This window comes from Halichoerus grypus, chromosome 14 (genome assembly GCF_964656455.1).
Source record: "Halichoerus grypus chromosome 14, mHalGry1.hap1.1, whole genome shotgun sequence".
NCBI classification, from domain to species: Eukaryota; Metazoa; Chordata; class Mammalia; order Carnivora; family Phocidae; genus Halichoerus; species Halichoerus grypus.
Window position 1 is genome coordinate 57,094,391 of NC_135725.1, and position 22,956 is coordinate 57,117,346.

At 42.7% G+C, this 22,956-nt stretch overlaps 1 protein-coding gene across 9 annotated transcripts in view; it reads left to right on the top strand.

The window, feature by feature from the left end:
- Positions 1-328: 328 nt before the first annotated feature.
- NFX1 (nuclear transcription factor, X-box binding 1) overlaps positions 329-22,956 on the top strand; it is a 72,874-nt gene continuing 50,246 nt past the window's right edge. For 4 of the 9 annotated variants that reach the window (XM_078061368.1, XM_078061370.1, XM_078061369.1 and 1 more), the window contains exons 1-4: positions 332-469; positions 4,913-5,914; positions 17,466-17,624; positions 20,244-20,321. In XM_078061368.1, the coding sequence (XP_077917494.1) occupies positions 445-469; positions 4,913-5,914; positions 17,466-17,624; positions 20,244-20,321 (1,264 nt within the window). In that variant the 5' untranslated portion in view covers positions 332-444. Of the gene's footprint in view, positions 470-4,912; positions 5,915-17,465; positions 17,625-20,243; positions 20,322-22,956 lie in introns of all 9 variants that reach the window. The other 5 variants (XR_013443726.1, XR_013443725.1, XM_078061371.1 and 2 more) reach the window with 2 other exon arrangements.

Consider the following 22,956-nt stretch of genomic DNA (forward strand, 5'->3'; position numbering starts at 1 on the left):
CCCTCAGGTTCCCTTTTGACTACTTAAGAGTTTTTTTCGTTGCTTTTTAACCCCAAAGCCAAACTACTCTAGGTAGAAAGTGACCTCTGAGTTAACTGCTGAAGGCCAGGTGAAGTTGGTTGGGTGCCCGGACAAAAGGGCATAGTAGCAAGAGAACACCGTGAATCTCAAAACGAAAAACAATGACTACGCACATTCCAACCGGCGCACGAACGTGACCCTAGCCACCTACAGCCAGCCTCTAGTCTCCTCCTCCTGGCCGGCGCCTGGCGCTTGTGTCTGACGTCACGGACGCACCGCACAGTTCACTTAGGCCGCGCAACCTCCGTGGCCGTCCCCCCGGCGCGCAGATGCGAGTATTCTTGCGGCGCCGGAAGTCAAAGGCACGTGACCGGGTGACAGCCCTCTCTAGGTTGCCGGGCTCGCTTTAGGTGTTGGCACGGGATGGCGGAGGCGCCTCCTGTCTCAGGTACTCTCCCGGCCGGTGCGGGACTGGGCCCCTCTCGGGGAGCGGAAATTGGGTCAGTGGCGAGTCCTAGGGCTCCGGCCATTCATATCGCGAGAGCGGCGCGTACTAAGGCTCGGGATAGTGGCTCGGAAGGGCCAAGCCACGCGCGTCGTGGGTACCGAGACCTCGACCGTCCTCCACTGGGTTGTGAAACCCCGGTTTCCAGGGAGAGCGGGTTTGTCCCGGCGCCCAGTGAATCGATGTGGGCGTCTCGCCTGCTGCGGTACGTCACGCCTTCAGCCCGGCCCTGCTGGTGCAGAGGCCGCACTGATCTCCAGCAGGCGGGCGTCGGCCGAGTCACCGCCCGTGACGGTGACGGGCTCTCGATGCGTGGCGGGTTGGCGCGTCCTGGGGCAGCGGAGCGAGCGCGAGCCGAACATCAGTGGTTTCCATTCTCAGACAGCCACAAACTCGCAATGTGACAGAGTCTGTTTCCTCATCCATCGGTTGGGGGTAATTAAGTTAATTCCTGTGAAAGCTCTCACCCTGTACGGTACCTGTTCCATAATTGTTAGCCCACTTCTCTTGGAGTTGGTTCTATGTGTAGAACAGCTTCATTTGGCTGTTAATGTGGCATCCATTTCCATTTCCTTCAGGGGGTACTTTAGGTCTTTGTTCTCCAAACTTTTTGGGCAGAGAACAAAAAGAAACATTTTACATCTGACTCAGTGCACACGTGTGTAAATATAAAAAAGAACCAAAAGTTTTAGGACATAATGCTTTTCCTTACTAATTGCAGTACACTCTTATTTTCTGTTTTCTTTGAAAAAATACTTGTCACAACCCACTACGTTGATTTGATTTCAGGACCCACTCTTTCTGAAAAATAGGACAGCAGTTTGCAGCATGTGGTTTGTAAACAGTCATTGATTTGAGTCTTAGTTCTGCCACTTACCAGTGTTGGGGCACCAAGAAGAGTGTATGTGTGTTTGTGTCCTGGGTGGCAGCTAAAATGTACTTGTTACTGTGGGTCTTGGTCAAAAAAGTTGCATTTTCCAAACCCTAGTCCTGATTTAGGTTTTAAATCTTGTGGGATGGGAACCTTTTTAGGTTAGTTCGGTGTTTTGTTATTCTCCCACCCATTTTTCCCCCAGATCCTCTAAACTGGATCCATTGATCTTCCCATCCTCAGGCTCACTTCTGGCCCATTTCTACACCCTTCAATGTTTGAGGCAGGATTGGGTGAGGCCAGTTGTGAGTTACAGTTTTGGCCTCCTTTGTTCCCCAGGTTCCAACCTCCTCCCCCTCTATTCCGGCAAAGTTCCCTAGTCCAGAGACCTTTCCAGTCCCTCTCCCGTTTCTTAGTTTGTTTTTGCTTTGGTTCCCATTCCGTGCTCTTATTTCAGCATCATCTTTAGCCCACACCTCCATCTCCACTCAGGGTTTAGTTCTCTTGCCCACTCCTGTCCTCAATAGCAGACAGGTTCAGGGATATCTTCCTGCCCATGGGCAGACTCTCCAATGCCAGCTTTATTTCTAGACTTCATAATCTCATGGATTTCCCCTTATTCTTCTCCACTCACCTGTTGGACACTTACTATGCTGCTATGTTATCTTCGATCTATCACTTGTATCCTATTTACTGAGTAACTTCTAGCTACTTAAAATACTAAAGAGAAAAGGGGGTGATGTCTCAGATCTTTGTGTCTCAGATGCAGATTCCTGATTCATGTACCCTTTTTCCCTTCCTCCTACCTCTCAAGGATCTTTCTTTTCTTTTTTTTTTTTTAATTAAGATTTGAATAGCATTTTAACATTTTCTTTTTTTTTTAAGATTTTATTTATTTATTCATGAGACACAGAGAGAGACAGAGAGAGAAAGAGAGAGAGAGAGAGAGGCAGGCTCCCCACGGAGCAGGGAGCCCGATGCGGGACTCGATCCCAGGACCCCGGGATCATGACCTGAGCCGAAGGCAGACGCTGAACCGACTGAGCCACCCAGGCACCCTCAAGGATCTTTCTGAGGGCATTACCTACTACCTCATGTCTAATGGAACCATACTGTATATGAATAGGTGAGGCCCTGTCTAGACTCTCTAGTTGATCAACTCCTTACTGCTTGCTGAACATGGAACACCTTCTTCCCATCCTTTACCAGGCTATTCTGGACAACTTTACTGACTTCTGCCCCTCTCCAACTTTGTTTCTTCAAGAAGGAGAGGACTTTGCAACACCCACTCGGTCTAATCTACCCATTCCCACCTTTATGTTCTCTCATATGTTTCTGGAACATCTCCTTTGCCACCTTCTGAATCTGTCTAATCCTCTTTGTTTTGTAAGGCTTTCCACCCCATCCCCAGAATTGCCTGTGTGAAAACTTTCAGGACAGATCCTGGATTGAGTGAGAGGTTACCCTATGACCTTTATAATCTCATTCAGTTCTTGAGTATATGTTTCTGTGGTACCCACTGCCCAGCCTCTGACAGTGCAGTGTAAGAGTGTGGTTTTTAGGGCCATATAGCCTGGGGTGGAATCCTGAGTCTGCTTTGGAACACATCTGTGGCCTTTGGCAAGTAACTTTCTCAGTGTCTCAGCTTTCTCATCAGGAATGTAAGGATTAAATGAGTTAACAGATGCAAAGTGTTTAGAATAGTGCCTGGCACATGCTAATTACCTAATAAATGTTAGCGTTTATTATTAAACCTGAAACCGACAGGCTCTGCACTGCACCCATCTGAGGTCAGGTCTGTGTGTTTTAGATAGTCTGTAGTCCTAACAGCAAAAATAAAGCACCATTTTAACCACTTTATATATGTTACTAATTTGCTTTATTCTTCATAGCAACTCTTTGATGTAGGGATTGTTACTTTCTCCATTCCTTATAAGAAAATTGGGGTTAAGTCATTTGCATAAAGACACAAGTGATGTGCAGGGACATAAACCCATGTCTTCCAAGCCCTATTGATTCATAGTACAGTTGGCCGTTAAACATCATGTGGTTAAGGATGCCAATCCCCCGCACAGTGGAAAATCCACGTATAACTTATGATTCCCCAGAAACTTAACTACTAAGAGCCTACTGTTGACCGGAAACCTAACCAGTAACATAAACAGTCGATTAACACATATTTTGCATGATATATGTATTATATACTGTACTCTTAAAAATAAAGTAAGCTAGAGTAAAGAAAATGTTATCAGGAAAATCATGAGGAAGAGAAAATATGTTTGCAGTACTGTACTGTAAAAAATTCACGTATCAGTGGACTTGTGTAGTTTAAAACTTGTGTTGTTTAAAGGTCAACTGTATAATCCATATGCTACACATAATTCTGACTTTCCTACTAACTAGTTTTGTATCCTTAGGCAAATCATTTAGTCTTTGGGCTTCAGGAACAAAGAAGCACATTGGGGGGAAAAATGAGTGGGTTGAAGAGGCATATGGTTAATTTTTGAGACTCAGATTCTGGACTATATTATAAAGGTTACATATGGAAAACCTAAAGTATATTCCTGGGTGGGGGGAAGAGATGGGAACTAATGTACTCATTAAGTTTATCTGTATGAAATCTTAATTAAATTTCACAATAGCCCTTTGAAATAGTATCATCTTTTGTCATGGATGAGAGAATGAAGGCTAAAAGCAATCAAGTGATATCCCTAGGCTCATATCATAAATTGGAGGGCCAGACTTCAAACTGATTCTGGCTGACTCCAAAACCTGTTTACTTGATATTACACAGTGCTACCTTAAGAGTTTTGAAAGACCACATGGAACCTGCTGATTGATTCTCACCCCAGAATTGTTTGCTGACCTGAAATTTTTTGATAAAATAAGTGCATGTATAAATAATGCCTGATTAGGATGCCTGGCTGGCTCAGTAGGCACAGCACGAGACTCTCAATCTTGGGGCTGTGATTTCAAGCCCTATATAGAGCGTGGAGCTTATATTTAAAAAAATAAATAATAGGGTGCCTGGGTGGCTCAGTCGTTAAGCGTCTGCCTTCGGCTCAGGTCATGATCCCAGGGTCCTGGGATCGAGTCCCACATCGGGCTCCCTGCTCAGCAAGAAGCCTGCTTCTCCCTCTCCCATTCCCCCTGCTTGTGTTCCTGCTCTCGCTATCTCTCTCTCTGTCAAATAAATAAATAAAATCTTTAAAAAAAAAAAAAAAATAAATAAATAAATAAATAAATAATAATAATAATAATGCTTAATCACCCAGGTGAGCAGTTTTACTTAGTAGTTCTTAGCAGTGGCTATTGGTGAGGTTACTGGACATGGAATGGTCAGTGTTCCACAAGCACCTTGAACCCATCACATTCACAGGAAACATAGGCCTCACTAAGAGCCTGTTTTATACAAGTCCTTAGGAAAATAATATTTAGATAATGGCTAGAGTCTTCTGGGCTTCATGGGTGATGATTAATTTCTTCACTGGCATGTCTATTTTCTTATGTCCTAGGTACTTTTAAATTCAATACGGATGCTGCTGAGTTTATTCCTCAGGAGAGAAAAAATTCTGGTCTAAATTGTGGGAGTCAAAGGAGACTAGATTCTAATAGGATTGATAGAAGAAATTATAGTTCACCACCTCCCTGTCACCTTTCCAGGCAAGTCCCTTATGATGACATCTCTGCTGTTCATCAGCACAGTTATCCTTTGGGAGGCAAACCTAAAAGTCAACAGATTTCTTTTCAGTCCTCTGCTTCTAACAAATCACTCAAGAGCCATGGCCTTCAGAATCAACCTTGGCAGAAATTGAGGAGTGAAAAGCAGCATATCAAAGTCAAGAAAGTACAGAATCTCACTGACCAGACCTCAGATGCAGCTGGCTTAGAAAGTGTGGCAAGGTCAGAGAGTGGGACAAACCCCAGAGAACACAGTCCTTCTGGGAATGAGAAGGAAATTGTTGGTGCAGATCCCAGGGGAGCAAAACCCAAAAAAGCAGCCCAGTTTGTGTACAGCTATGGTAGAGGACCAAAAGTCAAGGGAAAACTCAAATGTGAGTGGGGTAACAGAATGACTCCAAAATCCGAGGATGCTGGACCTGAAAATACCAAACCTGTGGGGGTTATCCACCCTGACTCTTTGGATACATCCTTTAAGAAAGGAGTATTAGATGGGTATGCGGCCAGACGCAATGAGCAAAGAAGATACCCACAGAAAAGGCCTCCCTGGGAAGTGGAAGGGGCCAGGCCACGACCAGGCAGGAATCCACCGAAACAAGAGGGCCAACGACATACAAATGCCGGACCCAGAAACAACATGGCCCCCATTCCAAAGGATAATCCTAATGAAAGACCAGCAAAATCTGCCTGTGACAATGGGAACTTGGCAGTCGTCAACAAGTCTTCCAGAAGGGTTGACCCAGAGAAATGTGCTATAAGGAGGCAGGATCCTCAAGTAACATCTTTCCCCCGAGGCAAACAGAACCACATGCTAAAGAATGTGGAAACACACACAGGTAAGTCTACCTAGAGGGTGGAAATGTTTTGTTTTGTTTTGTTTTTTAATAGATAATACACAGAGTTCAGGAACCAGAAAGTATAAAAGGGTACACAGTGAAACATTTCTCTCTGTCCTTGTTCATCATCTGCCTGGGTCCTGCCACCACTTGCTTCCCTCCCCAGTAGATAGCCACTTACTTAGTTTTTATATATCATAAGCAAATACAAATAGGGAACTTTTTTTCTTAACAAACAAGGAATTTAGTAAGGGTTTTTTAAAATGCAGATATGGGTCTTCCAGATGTTTGGTTACAAGATTTTTTTTTTTTTAAATCTTGAAAGCACAACTAGGGGATGGTAACATCTCCGCTACCTCTCTTCGTTCCAGCCTGCATCATCTCTTGTCTGCTTATCTGCAAGAGGTACTGACCACTCTTGCCATCTTCACTTTCTCTCTCTCAGTCCAGCTGTCACACTAGCATCAGAGAGTGATCTTTTTAAAATACACATTGAACTGTGTAGCTCCCCTGTTTGTTTATTTATTTATTTATTTTGACAGAGAGAGAGACAGTGAGAGAGGGAACACAAGCAGGGGGAGTGGGAGAGGGAGAAGCAGTCTTCCCGGGGAGCAGGGAGCCCGATGGGGGCTCGATCCCAGGACCCCGGGATCATGACCTGAGCCGAAGGCAGACGCTTAACGACTCAGCCACCCAGGCGCCCCTCCCCTGTTTATTTCTCACCACATACAGATTCTGGGTTCTTCCTTACCTGGCCATTCCACCTTATGCTGCTTCAGTCCCTCACCACATTTTATTCTCTGTACTCTGTGCCATTTCATCTTTCCCTGCTGTTGCGTATGTGGCTCTTTGTCTAGAATGTCTACCACTGGGGCGCTTGGGTGGCTCAGTTGGTTAAGCGACTGCCTTCGGCTCAGGTCATGATCCTGGAGTCCCAGGATCGAGTCCCGAATCGGGCTCCCTGCTGAGCAGGGAGTCTGCTTCTCCCTCTGACCCTCCTCCCTCTCATGCTCTCTGTCTCTCATTCTCTCTCTCTCAAATAAATAAATAAAATCTTTAAAAAAAATTAAAAAAAAAAACTTTAGAATGTCTACCACTACATTCACTAATGAATTCTTACTCATTTTTCAATGCTAGTTTAGCAACATGTCCAGGACACCTATTCTCACCATTACAGATGGCATTAATCTTTTCTTGCCCTGTGATAACGTCTTTCCCTTACATACACATGCTTCAGTTAGAGCAATTACCACTGGAAGCCATCATCATTTATGTGTCGGTGCCCTCCACTAGTCTGTAAGCTCCTCGGAAGCAGAAACTGTATCTTTTTTCATTTTTTGTAAAGGTTTAATTTATTCATTTGAGAGAGGAGAGAGAGAGAGAGCATGCATGTGTGCACAGTGGTTGGGAGGGACAGAGAGAGGTAGAGAGAGAATCTCAAGCAGACTCCCTGCTGAGCACAGAGTTCAATGTGGGGCTCGATCTCATGACCCCAAGATCATGACATGAACCAAAATCAAGAGTCCCACACTTAACCAACTGAGCACCCAAGCACCCCTCTTTCTTCATTTTCATATCCCTATTGCTTATCATAGCTCTTAGAACATAATAGGTACTCAGCTCTGTTGGAAAGTTCTTCCATCCATTGAACTGAAAACTTCTTTCCAATAAATACTTTCTATACCCTGGTTCAAGTTCTGCCCTCTGAAGCAACACAGCAACCAGTCTCTCTCCTCACAGTTTCCCTCCCCCTCATCGCAAATCAACTTTATTGCGGCATTTGAAGACACTTCTCATTTTGCCCTGGGTATATGTTTCATCTAGGGTGAACAGCTTCCTTCCAGTAGCTCTTCCTCATGGACCTTCACCATCTGGTCTCCTTCCAGTTTAATGTACATAGCCCAGCCTAACACGTGAAGTCACCTCCTGCCCAGGCCTGTTTTTACACTGGCTTGTAGTTCTTCTAGTTCTCATTTGCTTCACTAGGCAGTTCTTCCTCTTGGGACCTCAGCTTGTATGTGAACCAAGGTAATGTTATACTAGGGTTGTTCTTGAATTCTTAAGGCTGGTTAATAGTTTCCTTTTGCTTCATAACAAATTACCACAAATGTAGTGGCTTAGAATAGCACAAGTTTATTATATCACAGTTTCTTTGGGTCAGGAGTCTGGTTATGGGTTAGTTCTCTACTCAGAGCTTCAGAGGACTAGAATTTGGCCAGGGAGGCAGTCTCATCTGAGACATAGGATTCTCTTCCATGCTCACTGGTTTTTGGTAGGATTTAGTTCCTTATGGGTGTAGAATGAGGTCCTCCATATTCGTGCTGGCTATTGGCTGGGGAGCACTCACAGCTCTTAGAGGTTACCTGCAATACCCTACCACATGGCCCTCTACACAACATGGTACTTTTCTTTTTCAAGGTCTATAGGAAAATATGTGCTACAGATTGTTCAGATCTCTCTGACTTCCTTGATCCCTAAACTGTTTTTAAAGGATTCGCCTGATTAGATCAGCCCCACCCATACGCAAGGGAAGGAGATTATACAGGGCACGCACACCTGTATGCATGTGGGAATTTTAGAGGCCATCTTAGAATTCTACCTAACATCTCTCTTGCCCTCACATCCCCACATATTTTTGAGAACATTTTATTCATATTTATTGAATAAATACTATGTAAAAGCACTGTTCTTAGCACTGGGAGTACAGTATTGGTGAGATTCACATTCTGGTAGGGAAGGCAGGCAGAAAGCACTTAAACCAATATTTAATATGTGAGATGGTGAGTAAGGACTAAAGAAATACAAAGCAGGTTAAAAGGACAGAGTAACAGGGGCACTTGTTTAGCTAGGTTGCTCTGTTCTGTTTGATGAGACACTTGAATAGAGACCAGAGGAAATGCAGAAGTGCACCATGTGGCTCTCTTGAAGAGTTATTCCAAGCAGAGGGAGAAGCAAGTTTAGATTCGGGTGGGAGGGGGACATTGTGAGCAACGGAAGAGGCGGGCAGTAGAGGATATCAGAGAAATCACAGGGGCTGGATCATGTGAGGCCCTTGGACTTGGTTCTGATTAAGATGATGAGAAGCAGCTGGAGGTTTTAGGGAAAAGGGATGACATAATCTTACTAACATTCTAAAACGATCACTCAGCCTGCTGTGTGGAGAATTGGCTCTAAGTAAGCAAGGGGACAAGTTAGGAGGCTGTTGCAGTAATTCACATAGTTGATGATGGAGACTTGGACTAGGATAGTAGTGTTGGAAGAGGTAAGAGTGTTAAACTTTGGATATATTTGGAAGATAAAACTCAGGATTTGGAGATAGACTAGATGTTGGCTGCAAGAGAATGAGAGGGTTCAAGGACCAAGCCAAGGCTTTTGTGCCTGAGTAATGTAAAATTAGAATTGCTGGGGTGCCTGGCTGGCTCAGTCGGTGGAGCATGCAACTCTTGATCTCTGGGTTGTAGGTTCGAGTCCCACATTAGCTATAGCGACTATTTAAAAAATAAAATCTTTTAAAAAAAAAAAGTAGAATTGCCAGGTACTGAAGTGGTAAAACCTGGGAGAGGAAAAGGTGTTGTTTGTTTTGAAAACTTTTTAGTTTGAGATAATTTTGGATTTATAGAAAGTTACAAGTACAGGGAATTCCCATATATCCTTCACCCAGCTTTGTCTGATGTTAATATCTTACATATCTTGGTCAAAACCAAGAAATTAACACTGGTATAAACTAAACTGTAGACTTTATTTGGATTTTGCCATTTTTTCCACTACCATCTTTTTTTTGTTCCAGGATCCAGTCCAGGATACCACGTTGCAATTAGTCATCATGTCTCCTTAGTCTCCTCCCAGTCTTTCTTAGTCTTCTTGTTGGAAAAGTTTTCTTAGACTTTCCTTGTTGGAAAAGGTGTTTTTGGATATGTTTTGTTTTGTCTACTCCTTGTTTAGAAAATTTAGATTATTTGGTTAAGTAGGGAGTTAAAAATTCAGGCAGAGATCTGGACTGGAGATTTAAATTTGGGAACTTTCAACATGGAGTCCTCTAGCAGACTAGAGGTCACCTAAGGTGTGAGTGTAGTCAGAGAAGAAAAGTTTGAGGGTAGAGCCTTCCTATACCTCAGTGTTACAAGGTTGGAAGGTAGGGACCCAGCAAAAGAGATGGAGAATGAATAGGAATTGAACTAGGAAGCGAACCATGTTTTTGCTTAAAGAATTTATTTATTTATTTATTTATTTATTTATCTAGCTATCTATCTATCTATCAATCAATTAGAGAGTAGGCATAAGCAGGGGAAATGACAGAGGGAGAGGGAGAAGTAGGCTGTCCTCTGAAAAGGGATCCCGATGCAGGGCTCGACCCCAGGATCCTGGGTTCATGACCAGAGCCGAAGGCAGACACTTAACCGACTGAGCCACCCAGGCACCCTGGGAGTGAACCATTTTTTTTTTTTTTTTTAAGATTTTATTTATTTATTTGACAGAGAGAGACATAGCGAGAGAGGGAACACAAGCAGGGGGAGTGGGAGAGGGAGAAGCAGGCTTCCCGCCGAGCAGGGAGCCCGATGCAGGGCTCGATCCCAGGACCCTGGGACTATGACCTGAGCCGAAGGCAGCCGCTTAACAACTGAGCCACCCAGCTGCCCCGAAGTGAACCATGTTTTAAACACCAAACTAAAAAAAGAACTCAAGGAGAAGGGAGTGATCAGTTGTGCCAAATGCTACTGATGGGTCCAGCAAGAGGACAACTGCATATTGATTGTTGGATTTGGTGGTGTGAAGGTTATTGGTCTTGATAAGAGCAGTTTTGGTGGAGTGGTGGAGATGAAAGCTTGATAGAATGGAAAGAGAGGATCACCCCAAATATAAGTCTCCATGGCTGCTGGAGAGTGGTCTTTGCTTACTCTCGTTCTGTACTGAAACTAGCACTGCTCCTGTTCTACCAAGCTGTCTGGATCCCTCATTCTCTGGTAACAGGATCCCCTATATCCTTAGTCAGTTCCTGCTCTGCTCCTGCTCTTTTTTTTTTTAAGATTTTATTTATTTGACAGAGAGAGACACAGCGAGAGAGGGAACACAAGCAGGGGGAGTGGGAGAGGAAGAAGCAGGCTTCCCGCAGAGCAGGGAGCCTGATGCGGGGCTCGATCCCAGGACCCTGGGATCATGACCTGAGCTGAAGGCAAATGCTTAATGGCTGAGCCACCCAGGCGCCCCTCTGCTCCTGCTCTTAATTAATCTGTGGCCTTCTCTAAGTTCACCCCTTTCCTTACAGCCTGTTCAGAGCATGCTTTTTTCCTTTATCCCGCTTGCCTTAGTTTCTGGAGGACAGGAAGAGCGTGCTCCTCTCCCAGTGTCCTTTCTGAACCATTACACTTCTATCTTGTATCAGAATCCCTGCTCCTTTGAACCTAATGCTACATCACTTTTTGGCTACATCACCTTCTGTCTCTTTATCTTTGTCATGTATTAGCCTCCAAATCTCTCAGCCCTAGCGTCATTTATTAAAGCCTCCTGCCTATATCTTCTTCTACAGTGGTTCTCAAGGATGTACATCTCTGGATGTACTTCCAGACCAGCAGCCATCAGCAACACTGGGGAACTTGTTAGAAAAGCATATTCTTGGGCCTCACCTCAGACTTAACAAACAAATTCTGGGAGTAGGGCCCAGCAACCTTATTTTTTAATAAGCCTCCAAGTTATTGATTTGAGAACTACTGATTTACCATAAATCCTGCTATTATTCTGTGAGACTTTGGTGATCATATGGATTATACCATCCTCACGTTCTTTGATCTTCTCAACCACAGTGACCTTCACCTTCATTATCCCTCCACACCCCCTACTACTTTCTGACCATAACCTCCCGTCCTTCTGGCACTCTCAGTCTGTTCCACCCACTAACTGTATCGTCAGCTGTCTATCCTTCTTTATTCCCTCTTCAGGCTGGGCCTTAATGTAATTTTAAAGTATTATCCTTCTGCCAAGCCATTTGGCAGAATCCCCACCCTGGGTTGATGCTGCAGTCTACCTCTTTTGCTCCATCTGACTAACAGAATGCTGTTCCAGGAAATCATAGGATAGTACAGATTTGGTGCTGCTGCAGATTCACTCACCCTCTCAGGAAAGTCTTCCTGATCACCCTGTTTAGAACTCTAGTATTTCCCCGTCACCAGCATTCCCTATCCTTTACTGGTTTATTTTTCTCCGTAGCACTTATCACTATTTGATATCACTATTTTTTCATATAATTTCAATAATTTTTCATTATTTGTTTATTGTTTACCTTCCCCTACTAGATAATAACTTCCTAAGGGCAGTAGATTTTTGTCTGGTTTGTTGACTGTATATTCTTAGTGTTTAAACAATGCCTGGCACACAGTAGGTTCTCAGTAAATATTTTTGATTAGTGATTCTCCAACTTCAGTTGACTTTCAGTACTGCCCATTTCCCCTTATATGACCTTGGTCAGCTGCCCTTCTCATTTTCATCTAAGACTACTCCAAATCTTTTCCAGTCTTATTCAGACCTTCCTGCCATTCGTCTCCCTCAAACTCAATGGACCTCCTTGCCTCCTACTTCACAGAGAAAGGGGAGATCATCAGGCATAATTTTCTAAGCTTCTTGCTCCCTTAAATGCAAACTCAGAGACATCTGTGCCTAACCTCCTTTTCGTTCATTCATTCTGAAATCTCCTTTGTTTTCTTCCATCAGCCTTTTCACATCTACCATTCCAAGTTCTCAGCCTGAAGCTCTCTTCCCAAGTCTGTCACACACTCCCAAAGGAAAAACTGCCCTTGTCATGTGCCCCCCTCGCTGCCCCCCCCCCAGTGTTTCCTTTCCTTCCATTCCAGTTTAATCAAGAGTCACCACTCTTGTTTCTTTTTCCCTATTTTGATTCACTTCTCAGTCCTCTGCTATCATCACCACTTGCCTCCCAGCTACTGATAGGTCATTAATGCCTTCCTATTTGCCACCCCCAGCAGACAGATGTATTTCAGTCCTTATCCTGGGCTTCCCTTTGAGTCTGATGTAAAGGAGTCTTTGTTGAAATGTTACTTCCTTGATACCACACATTTCTGGTCCTCCTTGTTCTCCTTGGCTGTTCCAGCTTGTGTCCTTCAAGTTTCTCTTCCTCCACCTCTTTCTTAAATGTTGGTGTTTCCCAGGGCTTTATCTTAGCCCTCTGTTCTTCTTACTTGATAAGGTCTCATTGGAAGATTACAACTGGTTCCATATCTTTCAGCCACTGCCTCTGTGCTGTGCTGACTTCTAAACTTTTACCTCCAGTCCCTAAGCTCTGCCACAAGCTTCAGACTCACATAAATAAATGTGGTATCTGACATATGCTTCAGACTCAGCAAAACCATCTTTTTTTTTTTTTAAGATTTTATTTATTTATTTGTCAGAGAGTAGAAGCAGGGGGAGTGGCAGGCAGAGGGAGAAGCAGGCTCCCCGGTGAGCAAGGAGCCCGATGTGGGACTCAATCCTAGGACCCTGGGATCATGACCTGAGCCGAAGGCAGACGCTTAACCAACTGAGCCACCCAGGCGTCCCTCAGCAAAACCATCTTGAACATGTTGACCATGTTTATATTGTATTAGCTTTTTTTTTAAAGATTTATTTATTTTCTTTAGAGAGAGTGAGAGCGAGCACAGGCAGGAGGGGCAGAGGGAGAAAGAATCTCAGGCAAACTCCTCACTGAGCGTGGAGCCCGTGTATTAGCTTTTTAAAAACAGCTGCCTCACATTTCATGAGGTAACTTAATAAAGTTGCTTTAGTAGGTAATTCACCTTTAGTCCCAGCATCTATATAATAACCAGCTTTAACCTTTTGTTCTATTTTCTTAAAGAATTTTCCAATGCTCAGTTTTACATTGTTTAAATCATATAATATAAACAGTGTTCATCTTTTTGCTTATTATAATGTGATATTTTCCACTCATTAAGAAATCTTTGCACTGTATTCTAAATATATAATATGCAATAAAATAGATAAGCATTAATATTTAAACAATCTCCCATTTTTTATCTAATTTTTATTTTTGCTGATATATTTTAAGATAAATTCCAGATATCAGATTATTTTTAGTGTACATCTATTTTTTAGTGTATCATTATTTTTAGTGTACATCTATTTTTTTAATGGCTTTTTTTTTTTAATCACAGTGTACTCTTGGATTTTTCAAATCAGTATTGCTTTTGGGTTTTTTTTTAACAGTTATTTATTGGTGCATCTGAAAAGTCTGTAGTCAGTTAACACTTCAGTCAGGTCTTTTCCAGTTATTTTAGTGGGTGCATCACCCTCTTTACTGACATGCTTTCAAAGTACAAGTATGGAGTAGACAGAGTCATGACTGAGAAATTATGGGGAAACCCTAGTGGAAGAGGATTTAGGATTGAAGAAGAGCCAGTGGTCACACCAGGGCTGGCAGCCAGCAGACAAGAGTCTTGGACCTGAAATGTTATAGTTTACCAGCAGAAAGCTGTTCCGGGACAGTACCATATTTTACATGTGTTACACATGTTTTGATAAAACCGAAGCATTGTTGGTGAAAGGATTATACTATTTCTCTTTCTAGGTCTTTCTGGAACCTTTTGCTATATTTTTATTTCTTTTCATTCATTCATACAAGTATCCTTGAGTGCCCACTACGTCCCAGGCAGCCCTGTAGGTAAAAACCTCAGCCATCAAGGAGTATACATTCTGTGTATAGAGTTAGGAAATAAGATGAAAAAAGCAAAATATATGATATATAAGATAGGATATATAAGTGGCGTGGAGAAAATAAATGATCTGTAAGATTCAAGTGGTGTGGAGAAAAATACAGTATGGAAAAGTAATAGGGAATGTTGAGGGAGTGGGTTACAATTTTTTAAAATATAGCCAAGGCCAGTCTTCTCATTGAGAAGATCACATTTTGAGTAAACACCTGAAGGCGGTAGGGGACTGAGCTATGCCAAAGTCTAGGGAAAAGTATTAGGCAGAGGGAGCACCAAGTTGTAAAGACCCTCAGGCAGAAATCTGCCTGCCAGTCTGGGGCCAGGAAGGAGGTCAGTGTGTTCTTAGAGTAGTGACTTAGGGAAAGAGGAATAACAGGTAAGGACCGGGAGTGATGAAGGCCTTTGTAAGAACTTTGGCTTTTACAGACAGGTGATGTAGAAACCATTGGCAAGTTCTGGGCCTGAGTGGCATCATCTAATTTGCATTTTAACAGGCTCCCTCTGGCTGCTGTGGTGAGAATAGACTGAAGGGGGCAAAGGCAGAAGTAGGAAGATTAGTTAGGAGGCCATTTTAATAACCCAGGTGAAGAGATAGTGGCTTGGGCCATAGTAATAGCAGCAGGGGTTGGATTCTAGATGTATTCTGAAGGTAGTGCCAGCAGGATTTACTGTCCGATTCAACATGGGATGTGAGAGGAACAGCCTTTGCAGAGGGCTTAGTAGAGCTTTGTGGGTTATTCAAGGTTGGCGGTTGTTCCCACATTGCTATATGTATGTGCATCCTAGTGGTCAGTTTCACTGTGACTGGATTTAGAAACATCACATATAAAACAATATTAACAAGCCATAAACTTAATGAATAAGAGAAACAATAAAATAAAAAGACAACCTTCAGGGCAGAAACCAAAACAGCAGTCGATCATAGGGTTCTCATGTATGTTCCCAACTTCACTTACTTTTTTGTGTCCTTTAATTCTCAGTTCTGTCCTAGAATAGTCAATAGGCATTTTCTACAAAATTTATCCAAGTGTAATTCTCACAAACTATTCCTCTGCCACAGTCAGGCTCTTGTATGTAGATGACTCACTCATAATCTCACTCTTTACTGAGCTCTCTCTTACTTACCCCTTCAGAATCTTCCACACGTAGCATGCTAAATGGTAGGAAATGTAATTAACTTTGTTATTCAGAGACGTTAACTGATGCAGAGTAGGGTATCCCTGCTTTTAAGAAAGAATCTAAGTCTGGTTCTTTAGTTTTTTAAAATATAATTCAGTTTTTGATGTGTTTATCGGTTATCTAAAGTGAGTAGATTTCCCTTTATCAGCCACACAAAATCTTTATTCCAGGCTTTCATCAGAACAAAAGAGCTATCTCAAAAACTACTGAAGCCTGAAACTTTCAAGGGAGAGAGGTTATAGAACAGACTAGATGATACTCATTTATTTCTTCATCCATTCATTTAATAAATATTTACTGAGCACCTGCTAATGGCCAGGCATTGGAAATAAAACAGTGAGCAAGGCAAACAATGCCCTGGCCCTGCCTCACAGACCTTATAGTCCTTGTGTTCTGTATTTCTTTTGCCATTAAATTGGGCAAACAGGAAGTAATCTTAGGAAAGCTAATATTATAAAGTGATTAAAATATGAACTTTGTGACCTTAGGTAAGTGATTGAACCATTCTGAGCCTCAGTTTCTTCATCTATAACATGGTACCTATATTACAGCCTTGTTAAGAGAATTAAATATGTGTAAAGTGCTTTAGCACAGCATTTATTTAAGGTTAATTATTTTATTCTTAAAGCCTATTTGGACCCAATAACAAATGAAATAGTTTTATGAAACAAATGCTAAAAGTATGGACTGAAAGGGGTGCCTGGGTGGCTCAGTTAAGCATCTGCCTCTAGTTCAGGTCATGATCTCTGGGTCCTGGGATTGAGCCCTGTGTCAGGCTTCCTGCTCAGCAGGGAGTCTGCTTCTCCCTCTGCCCCTCCCTTTCCCCCTGCTCATGCTCTCTCTCTCAAATAAATCTTGACAAAAAAAAAAAAAGTATGGATTGAAAAAAGAAAATACACACACACACACACACACACACACACACACACACACACACACACACCCCCCCCCCCCCCGAGAGCACCTGACTCTACCTCAGATCTAGAAAGGCTTTGCTGAGATCGTGTTTGAGGAAAAGTCTGGAAGTGGGTGAAAGTATTAAGGAATCCATCTGGGAGGATTCTTATGACACTGATCTCCCTCACCAGATGCTGGGCTTCTGGAGCCAGGGTCTGTGTCTCCTTTAGTCTAGTAACCCTACCATGGGATTATGGTAAACACCAAGGATATCTTTGTTGAGTAGATCAACTAGAGACTTTCATGGCAACTACTAGAAGAGATGTTACCACCCTGGGTTGTTGGAACCTGTCCAGGCCTAGGTTTCTTTCACCTGACCACTGCAGCTCCATGAGCCCCTTTCTGAATCCATGGATCTGGATCAGATTCAGAGGAGGCAGGGCAAGGTGCTACAGTTGTTGCTTCTGAGGATGCTTAAGCTGTGTTATAAGGGGCGTTTGGCTACTCTGGTCAATTCCTGGGCAGTTTCTTGGCAATGTTTCCTCAGTTGTGCGAATCCCCACCTGAATGTCCACTTCCTAAGTCTTCTTCCTCAGCATATTCCTGTCCCTTCTTGTCCCCAAACACTGAACAACCACCTTACTTAGACATACTTAAAACCTTTGTGTTTGGATTCTTCCTTCAAATGCCTTGCTGATCCTTGGTTGACTAAAGTAAGGAATGTTTTTCTGTGTTTGAATTAATTCATTTGGTTTTTTAAACAGGTTCTCTAATTGAACAGCTAACTACAGAAAAATATGAGTGCATGGTGTGCTGTGAATTGGTTCGCGTCACAGCACCAGTGTGGAGTTGTCAGAGCTGTTACCATGTGTTTCATTTGAACTGCATAAAGAAATGGGCACGGTCTCCAGCATCTCAAGCAGGTCAGTCATTTCTCTCTTCTGTATAGTTATTCTCACTCATTTGATATATTCAGGTTTTAAACTTAGCTTTTTTTTTTTAAGATTTTATTTTTTTTCTTTTATTTATTTTTATTTATTTATTTGTCAGAGAGAGCGTGCACACAAGCAGGGGAAGCGGCAGCAGAGGGAGAAGCAGGCTTCCCGCTGAGCAGGGAGCCCAATGTGGGACTCGATCCCAGGACCTTGGATCATGACCTGAGCTGAAGGCAGACGCTTAAGTGACTGAGCCACCCAGGCGTCCCTAAGATTTTATTTTTAAGTATACCCAATATGGGACTCCAGCTTACAACCCTGAGATCGAGTCATACTCTCCACCGACTGAGCCATCCAGGCACCCCTTAAACTTAGGTTTAAAAATAACTAATTCCTCTTGAATATTTTATCTGCGCTGTTGCCTTGAACACATGTTTTAGATGACTAGTATGAAGCTGTAGATCTTAAATAAAGAACTAAGGGGTGCCTGGCTATCTCAGTTGGTAGAGCATGCAACTCTTGATCTCAGGGGCGTGAGTTCAAGCCCCATATTGGGCATAGAGCTTACTTAAAAGGTAAAAATAAAATTTTTATTTATTTATTTATTTTAAGATTTAATTTATTTATTTGACAGAGAAAGCGAAAGAGGGAACACAAGCAGGGAAAGTGGGAGAGGGAGAAGCAGGCTCCCCGCTGAGCAGGGAGCCCAATGCGGGGCTCGATCCCAGGACCCTGGGATCATGACCTGAGCTGAAGGCAGATGCTTAATGACTGAGCCACCAGGCGCCCCTAAAATACAATTTTTAAAAAAAAGGAAATTTAAAAAACAGCTTAACATAACAATATTAAAATATATTTGGGATATAACAAAATCAGTCACATTTATTGAAAATGGTAGCTTTTATCCAAGTAGCAATTACAGAAAACATTTCCTGTGTAGTTTGCTTTAGAAAATTTATAGAAAGCAGTTATTGGGGTACCTGGCTGGCTCAGTTGGTTAAGCAACCAACTTGTGATTTCAGCTCAGGTCACGATCTCATGGGTTGTGAGATCGAGCCCTGCAGAGTTGAGCCTCTGTGCTCAGCGTGGAGTCGGTGGAGTCTGCTTGAGAGATTCTCTCTCTCCCTCTCTGTCTCCCTCTGCCCCCCCTCCCCCGCTTGTGCTCGCTTGTGCTCGCTTGTGCTCGCTTGTGCTCTCTGTCTTTCTCTAAATAAATAAATAAAATAGCCACCTGGGTGGCTCAGTTAAGTGTCTGACTTTGGCTTGGGTCATGATCTCAGGATCCTGGGATCTTGCCCTGTCTTAGGCACTGCGCTCAGAGGGGAGTCTACTTGTTCCTCTCCCTCTGCCTCTCCCCCTGCTCATGCACACACTGTCTCTCTCAAATGAATAAATAAAATCTTTTTAAATAAATAAAATCTTTAAAAATTTCCTTAAAAAAAAAAATAACATGTTTTCTGATTTGTGACTCTTCTAATTTAAGGCATCTGAGGGTGCCTGGCTGGCTCAGTCGGTAGAGCATGCAGTTGTTGATATCGGGGTTGAGGGTTCGAGTCCCATGTTGGGTGTAGAGATTACATAAAAATAAAGTCTTAAAAAAAAAGACATCTGGGTTTTCGTGAATGTACTCAAATATTTTATCCTCTTTTTTTTTTTAAGCCAAGATTTAGATGATGTTTACCTTAATATTAGAACCACATAATGAGGGGCACCTGGGTGGCTCAGTCGTTAAGCGTCTGCCTTCGGCTCAGGTCATGATCCCAGGGTCCTGGGATCGAGCCCCATGTCAGGCTCTCTGCTCAGCAGGAAGCCTGCTTCTCCCTCTCCCACTCCCCCTGCTTGTGTTCCCTCTCTCACTGTGTCTCTGTCAGATAAATAAAAATCTTTAAATCTAAAATCTTTTTTTTTTTTTTTTAAAGATTTTATTTATTTATTTGAGAGAGAGAGAATGAGAGAGAGCACATGAGAGGGGGGAGGGTCAGAGGGAGAAGCAGACTCCCTGCTGAGCAGGGAGCCTGATGCGGGACTCGATCCAGGGACTCCAGGATCATGACCTGAGTTGAAGGCAGTCGCTTAACCAACTGAGCCACCCAGGCGCCCTAAATCTAAAATCTTAAAAAAAAATAAAGCCCCGATGCGGGGGCACACGCTTAATGACTGAGCCAGCCAGGCGCCCCTAAATAAAATCTTTAAAAAAAAAAAAAGAACCACATAATGAATTGATAATCATGTGAAGCGATGGAGGTGTTAGCTAATCTGACAGTGATAATCCTATTATAGTTTATAAATGTATCAAGTTAACATGTTGTACATCTTAAACTTAGTGTTATATGTCAATTATATCTCACTTGACATTAAAAAAATGGGTACCTGTTTGATTACTATATTTAAAGTCCTTATATATAAGTCCAAATGCAGTATTTAAGCAGAGCATTCAGTATTGTGAATTTGTTTCTTAATATCCTGATATCCTTAATATCTGATATCTTTAACATGAAATGACTACTGCTGCTATAACATTAAGGCTTCCTTTAGGTTTAAATTTTTAAAAATTACATGTACTTTTGTAAGGAAATTATTTTGGTTTCCTCTCCTTTTTCTTGACAGATGGCCAGAGTGGTTGGAGGTGCCCTGCCTGTCAGAATGTTTCTGCACATGTTCCTAATACTTACACTTGTTTCTGTGGTGAGTTTTTTTTTGCTTTCACTTGAGTCTCTTCCACTTCATGCATTGTAACTCATTTTCCAACCCAGAAGAAGTGATGTACCAGGCATATTTTAGAAGTTCCTAATAAGACTTCAAGGTTCCAGGAGTTTACCGACATCATCTGCCTGTGGTCCATCACACAGCCAGAGTCACAGGCCTTTGTGCTTTTGGCAGGCTTTTCTGGACATGGGCCTTCTCATCATGCCCACCAGGCTCATGCTACTTCTGAGCTGTGGTGCTGGTCTCCGTGATCTTTTTTTTTTTAAGATTTTATTTATTTGACAGAGAGAGACACAGCGAGAGAGGGAACACAAGCAGGGGGAGTGGGAGAGGGAGAAGCAGGCTCCCCGCTGAGCAGGGAGCCCGATGTGGGGCTCGATCCCGGGACCCTGGGATCACGACCTGAGCCGAAGGCAGATGCCTAACGACTGAGCTACCCAGGTGCCCATGGTCTCCGTGATCTTACCTTTAGACCAGAGATCTTACCTGACCAGATGGTGGAGGCAGGCATAGACATGGGCTCCTTCTCACCCTTAACTGTAACAGCTTTGATATTCCAGATTTGAGCAGTATGAGTAAAGTGTTGAAAAGTACTTTATTTTAACCCAGGAAATCAGTCATTGGGGTCTTTATATAGTAAAGAAAGATTTTCTATAAACCAGCATTACAAACTCTATCCTCCCTCTTTGTGGAAAACTTCTTCCTGTTTTTGAATAGCTCAATTCCCCTATGTGTTAAGAAGAACTTTCTTCAATCCAGATGCTCATTCTTGCTGTTAGTCTGTTTTCTGCATGTTTTTTATTATTTTTTTTCTTTCCTGCCTTTTAATGGCTAACCTTCATCTAGTTGTTGATTTTTCAAATTTTGTTTAACCGTCTGTCTCCCTTCTTGAACCATTGCATTTTTGCTTCTTTCTTTGTCACCTTGCTGCATCTGTTTTCAGAAGTCATCAGTGGCCCATACCTGACCAAATCCAGGGCTGATTTAGAAGTTCTTAACCTTTTTGGCAACACAGTAGCCCTTGGACCTTTTGGCCATTCCTTTCTTGAAATGACTAGCTCTTCCTGTTTATTTCTGTAGGCTTTAATTTGCTCATATTTTTTCTTTCCCATTACTTAACTAGCAGCTTTCACTGAGAGTTAGTCTTGACCATCAAGTCTTCATCAGTCTCTTGGTGAACTCAACTATCTAGAATGTTCTTCCCCATCTTCTCTTTAAATCTTCATCACTGACTCCTCATCCATTCAAGATCAGACCCCAAACATTGTTTTCCAAAGGAAGCCTTCCTTTCTTATCTCCTCTCCCACTTTGGCCACTCTTTTATTTGGAATCTGCTGGTCTTTTATGTTTTATTGCCACAATCTGAGCCTTAAAAGATAGTAAAATAGTATTTGTTGAAGGAATGAATATTTTGGAATGTACTATTGGAAAGGCAACCTGAAACTGGAAGCAAGAGATCCATGTAAAACTACACAAGTAGGACCAATACCAAAGCTTAATTACCTTATTTTAAAGGATTTTTAAACATAAAACACCACAGTGGAATTAAAAATCTTGTTAAAGCCTTCACTGACAGATCTCAAGTGAAGAATAATAAAAGTCTATAATGGGTGTTAGAGTGGGAGAGAAAGGAAGGGGGTACAAGATTTCAAAGGTAAACAGGAATTAACAGCAGTGGGAAAGGGAAGAACCTAAATGTGGCTCCAAAGTTTCATGCTTTTGGAAATGATGATACCAAGGGCAGAAAAAGGCAGGTCAAGAGAACCAGGACTGATAGGGACAATGAGTTCAATTTAGAAATGTTGAGTAGGATGAGTGAACAAGGCATCCAGTGAGAGGTGTCCAACCAGGAGTTAGGAATATTTAAAGATTTTTTTGTTATTATTATTTGAAAGAGAGCATGAGCTGGGGGAGAGGCAGACTCCCCGCCAAACAGGGAGCCCGATGCAGGGCTCGATCCCAGGACCCTGGCTGGGATCATGACCCCAGCCAAAGGCAGACACTTAACCGACTGAGCCAACCAGGCGCCCTGGGAGCTGGGAATATTTAAAGAGAGATCAGGACTTAGAGATGATAGTTGCAGTTGAGAATAGTGGATGGAAGGGCAAGGAGTAAAAAGGGTCTAATGCAGAACCCTGGCAGAAAGAAGAAAAATAAAACATCATTTAGAGTCAGGGAAAAGAGGTGGAGCCATTGAAAGATGGTAGGGGGAACCCAGGGCACTGTATTAAAGCAAGAGAGCACAGAGGCGGGGAAGTTTTTCTAATAGTCTGGAGTTGAGATTCTGACAAATAGACAAGAGTAGAAGTAGCAGGAGAGTTGAAGTGAGATACACTGTGTAGGGAAATTGAGAAGATTTGGTGATTAAGTAGATTATGGAAAGAAAAAGAGGAGTCGGGGATGACTCTAGTTTTTGAGTCTGTGACTCCCGACAGTGATGGTGTTACTGACAGAAATAGGAAACACTGAAGAAGGAGGGGTTAAAGAGAAAAGATACTAACTTTGGCTGTAAATGTAGACAGTTTGGGGTGACTAACACCTCACATGGAGATGTTCAGCAGATGGGTTGGACAGAGAGGGCCGGAACTGAGGATTCAGGGCAATGCAGAAAGTG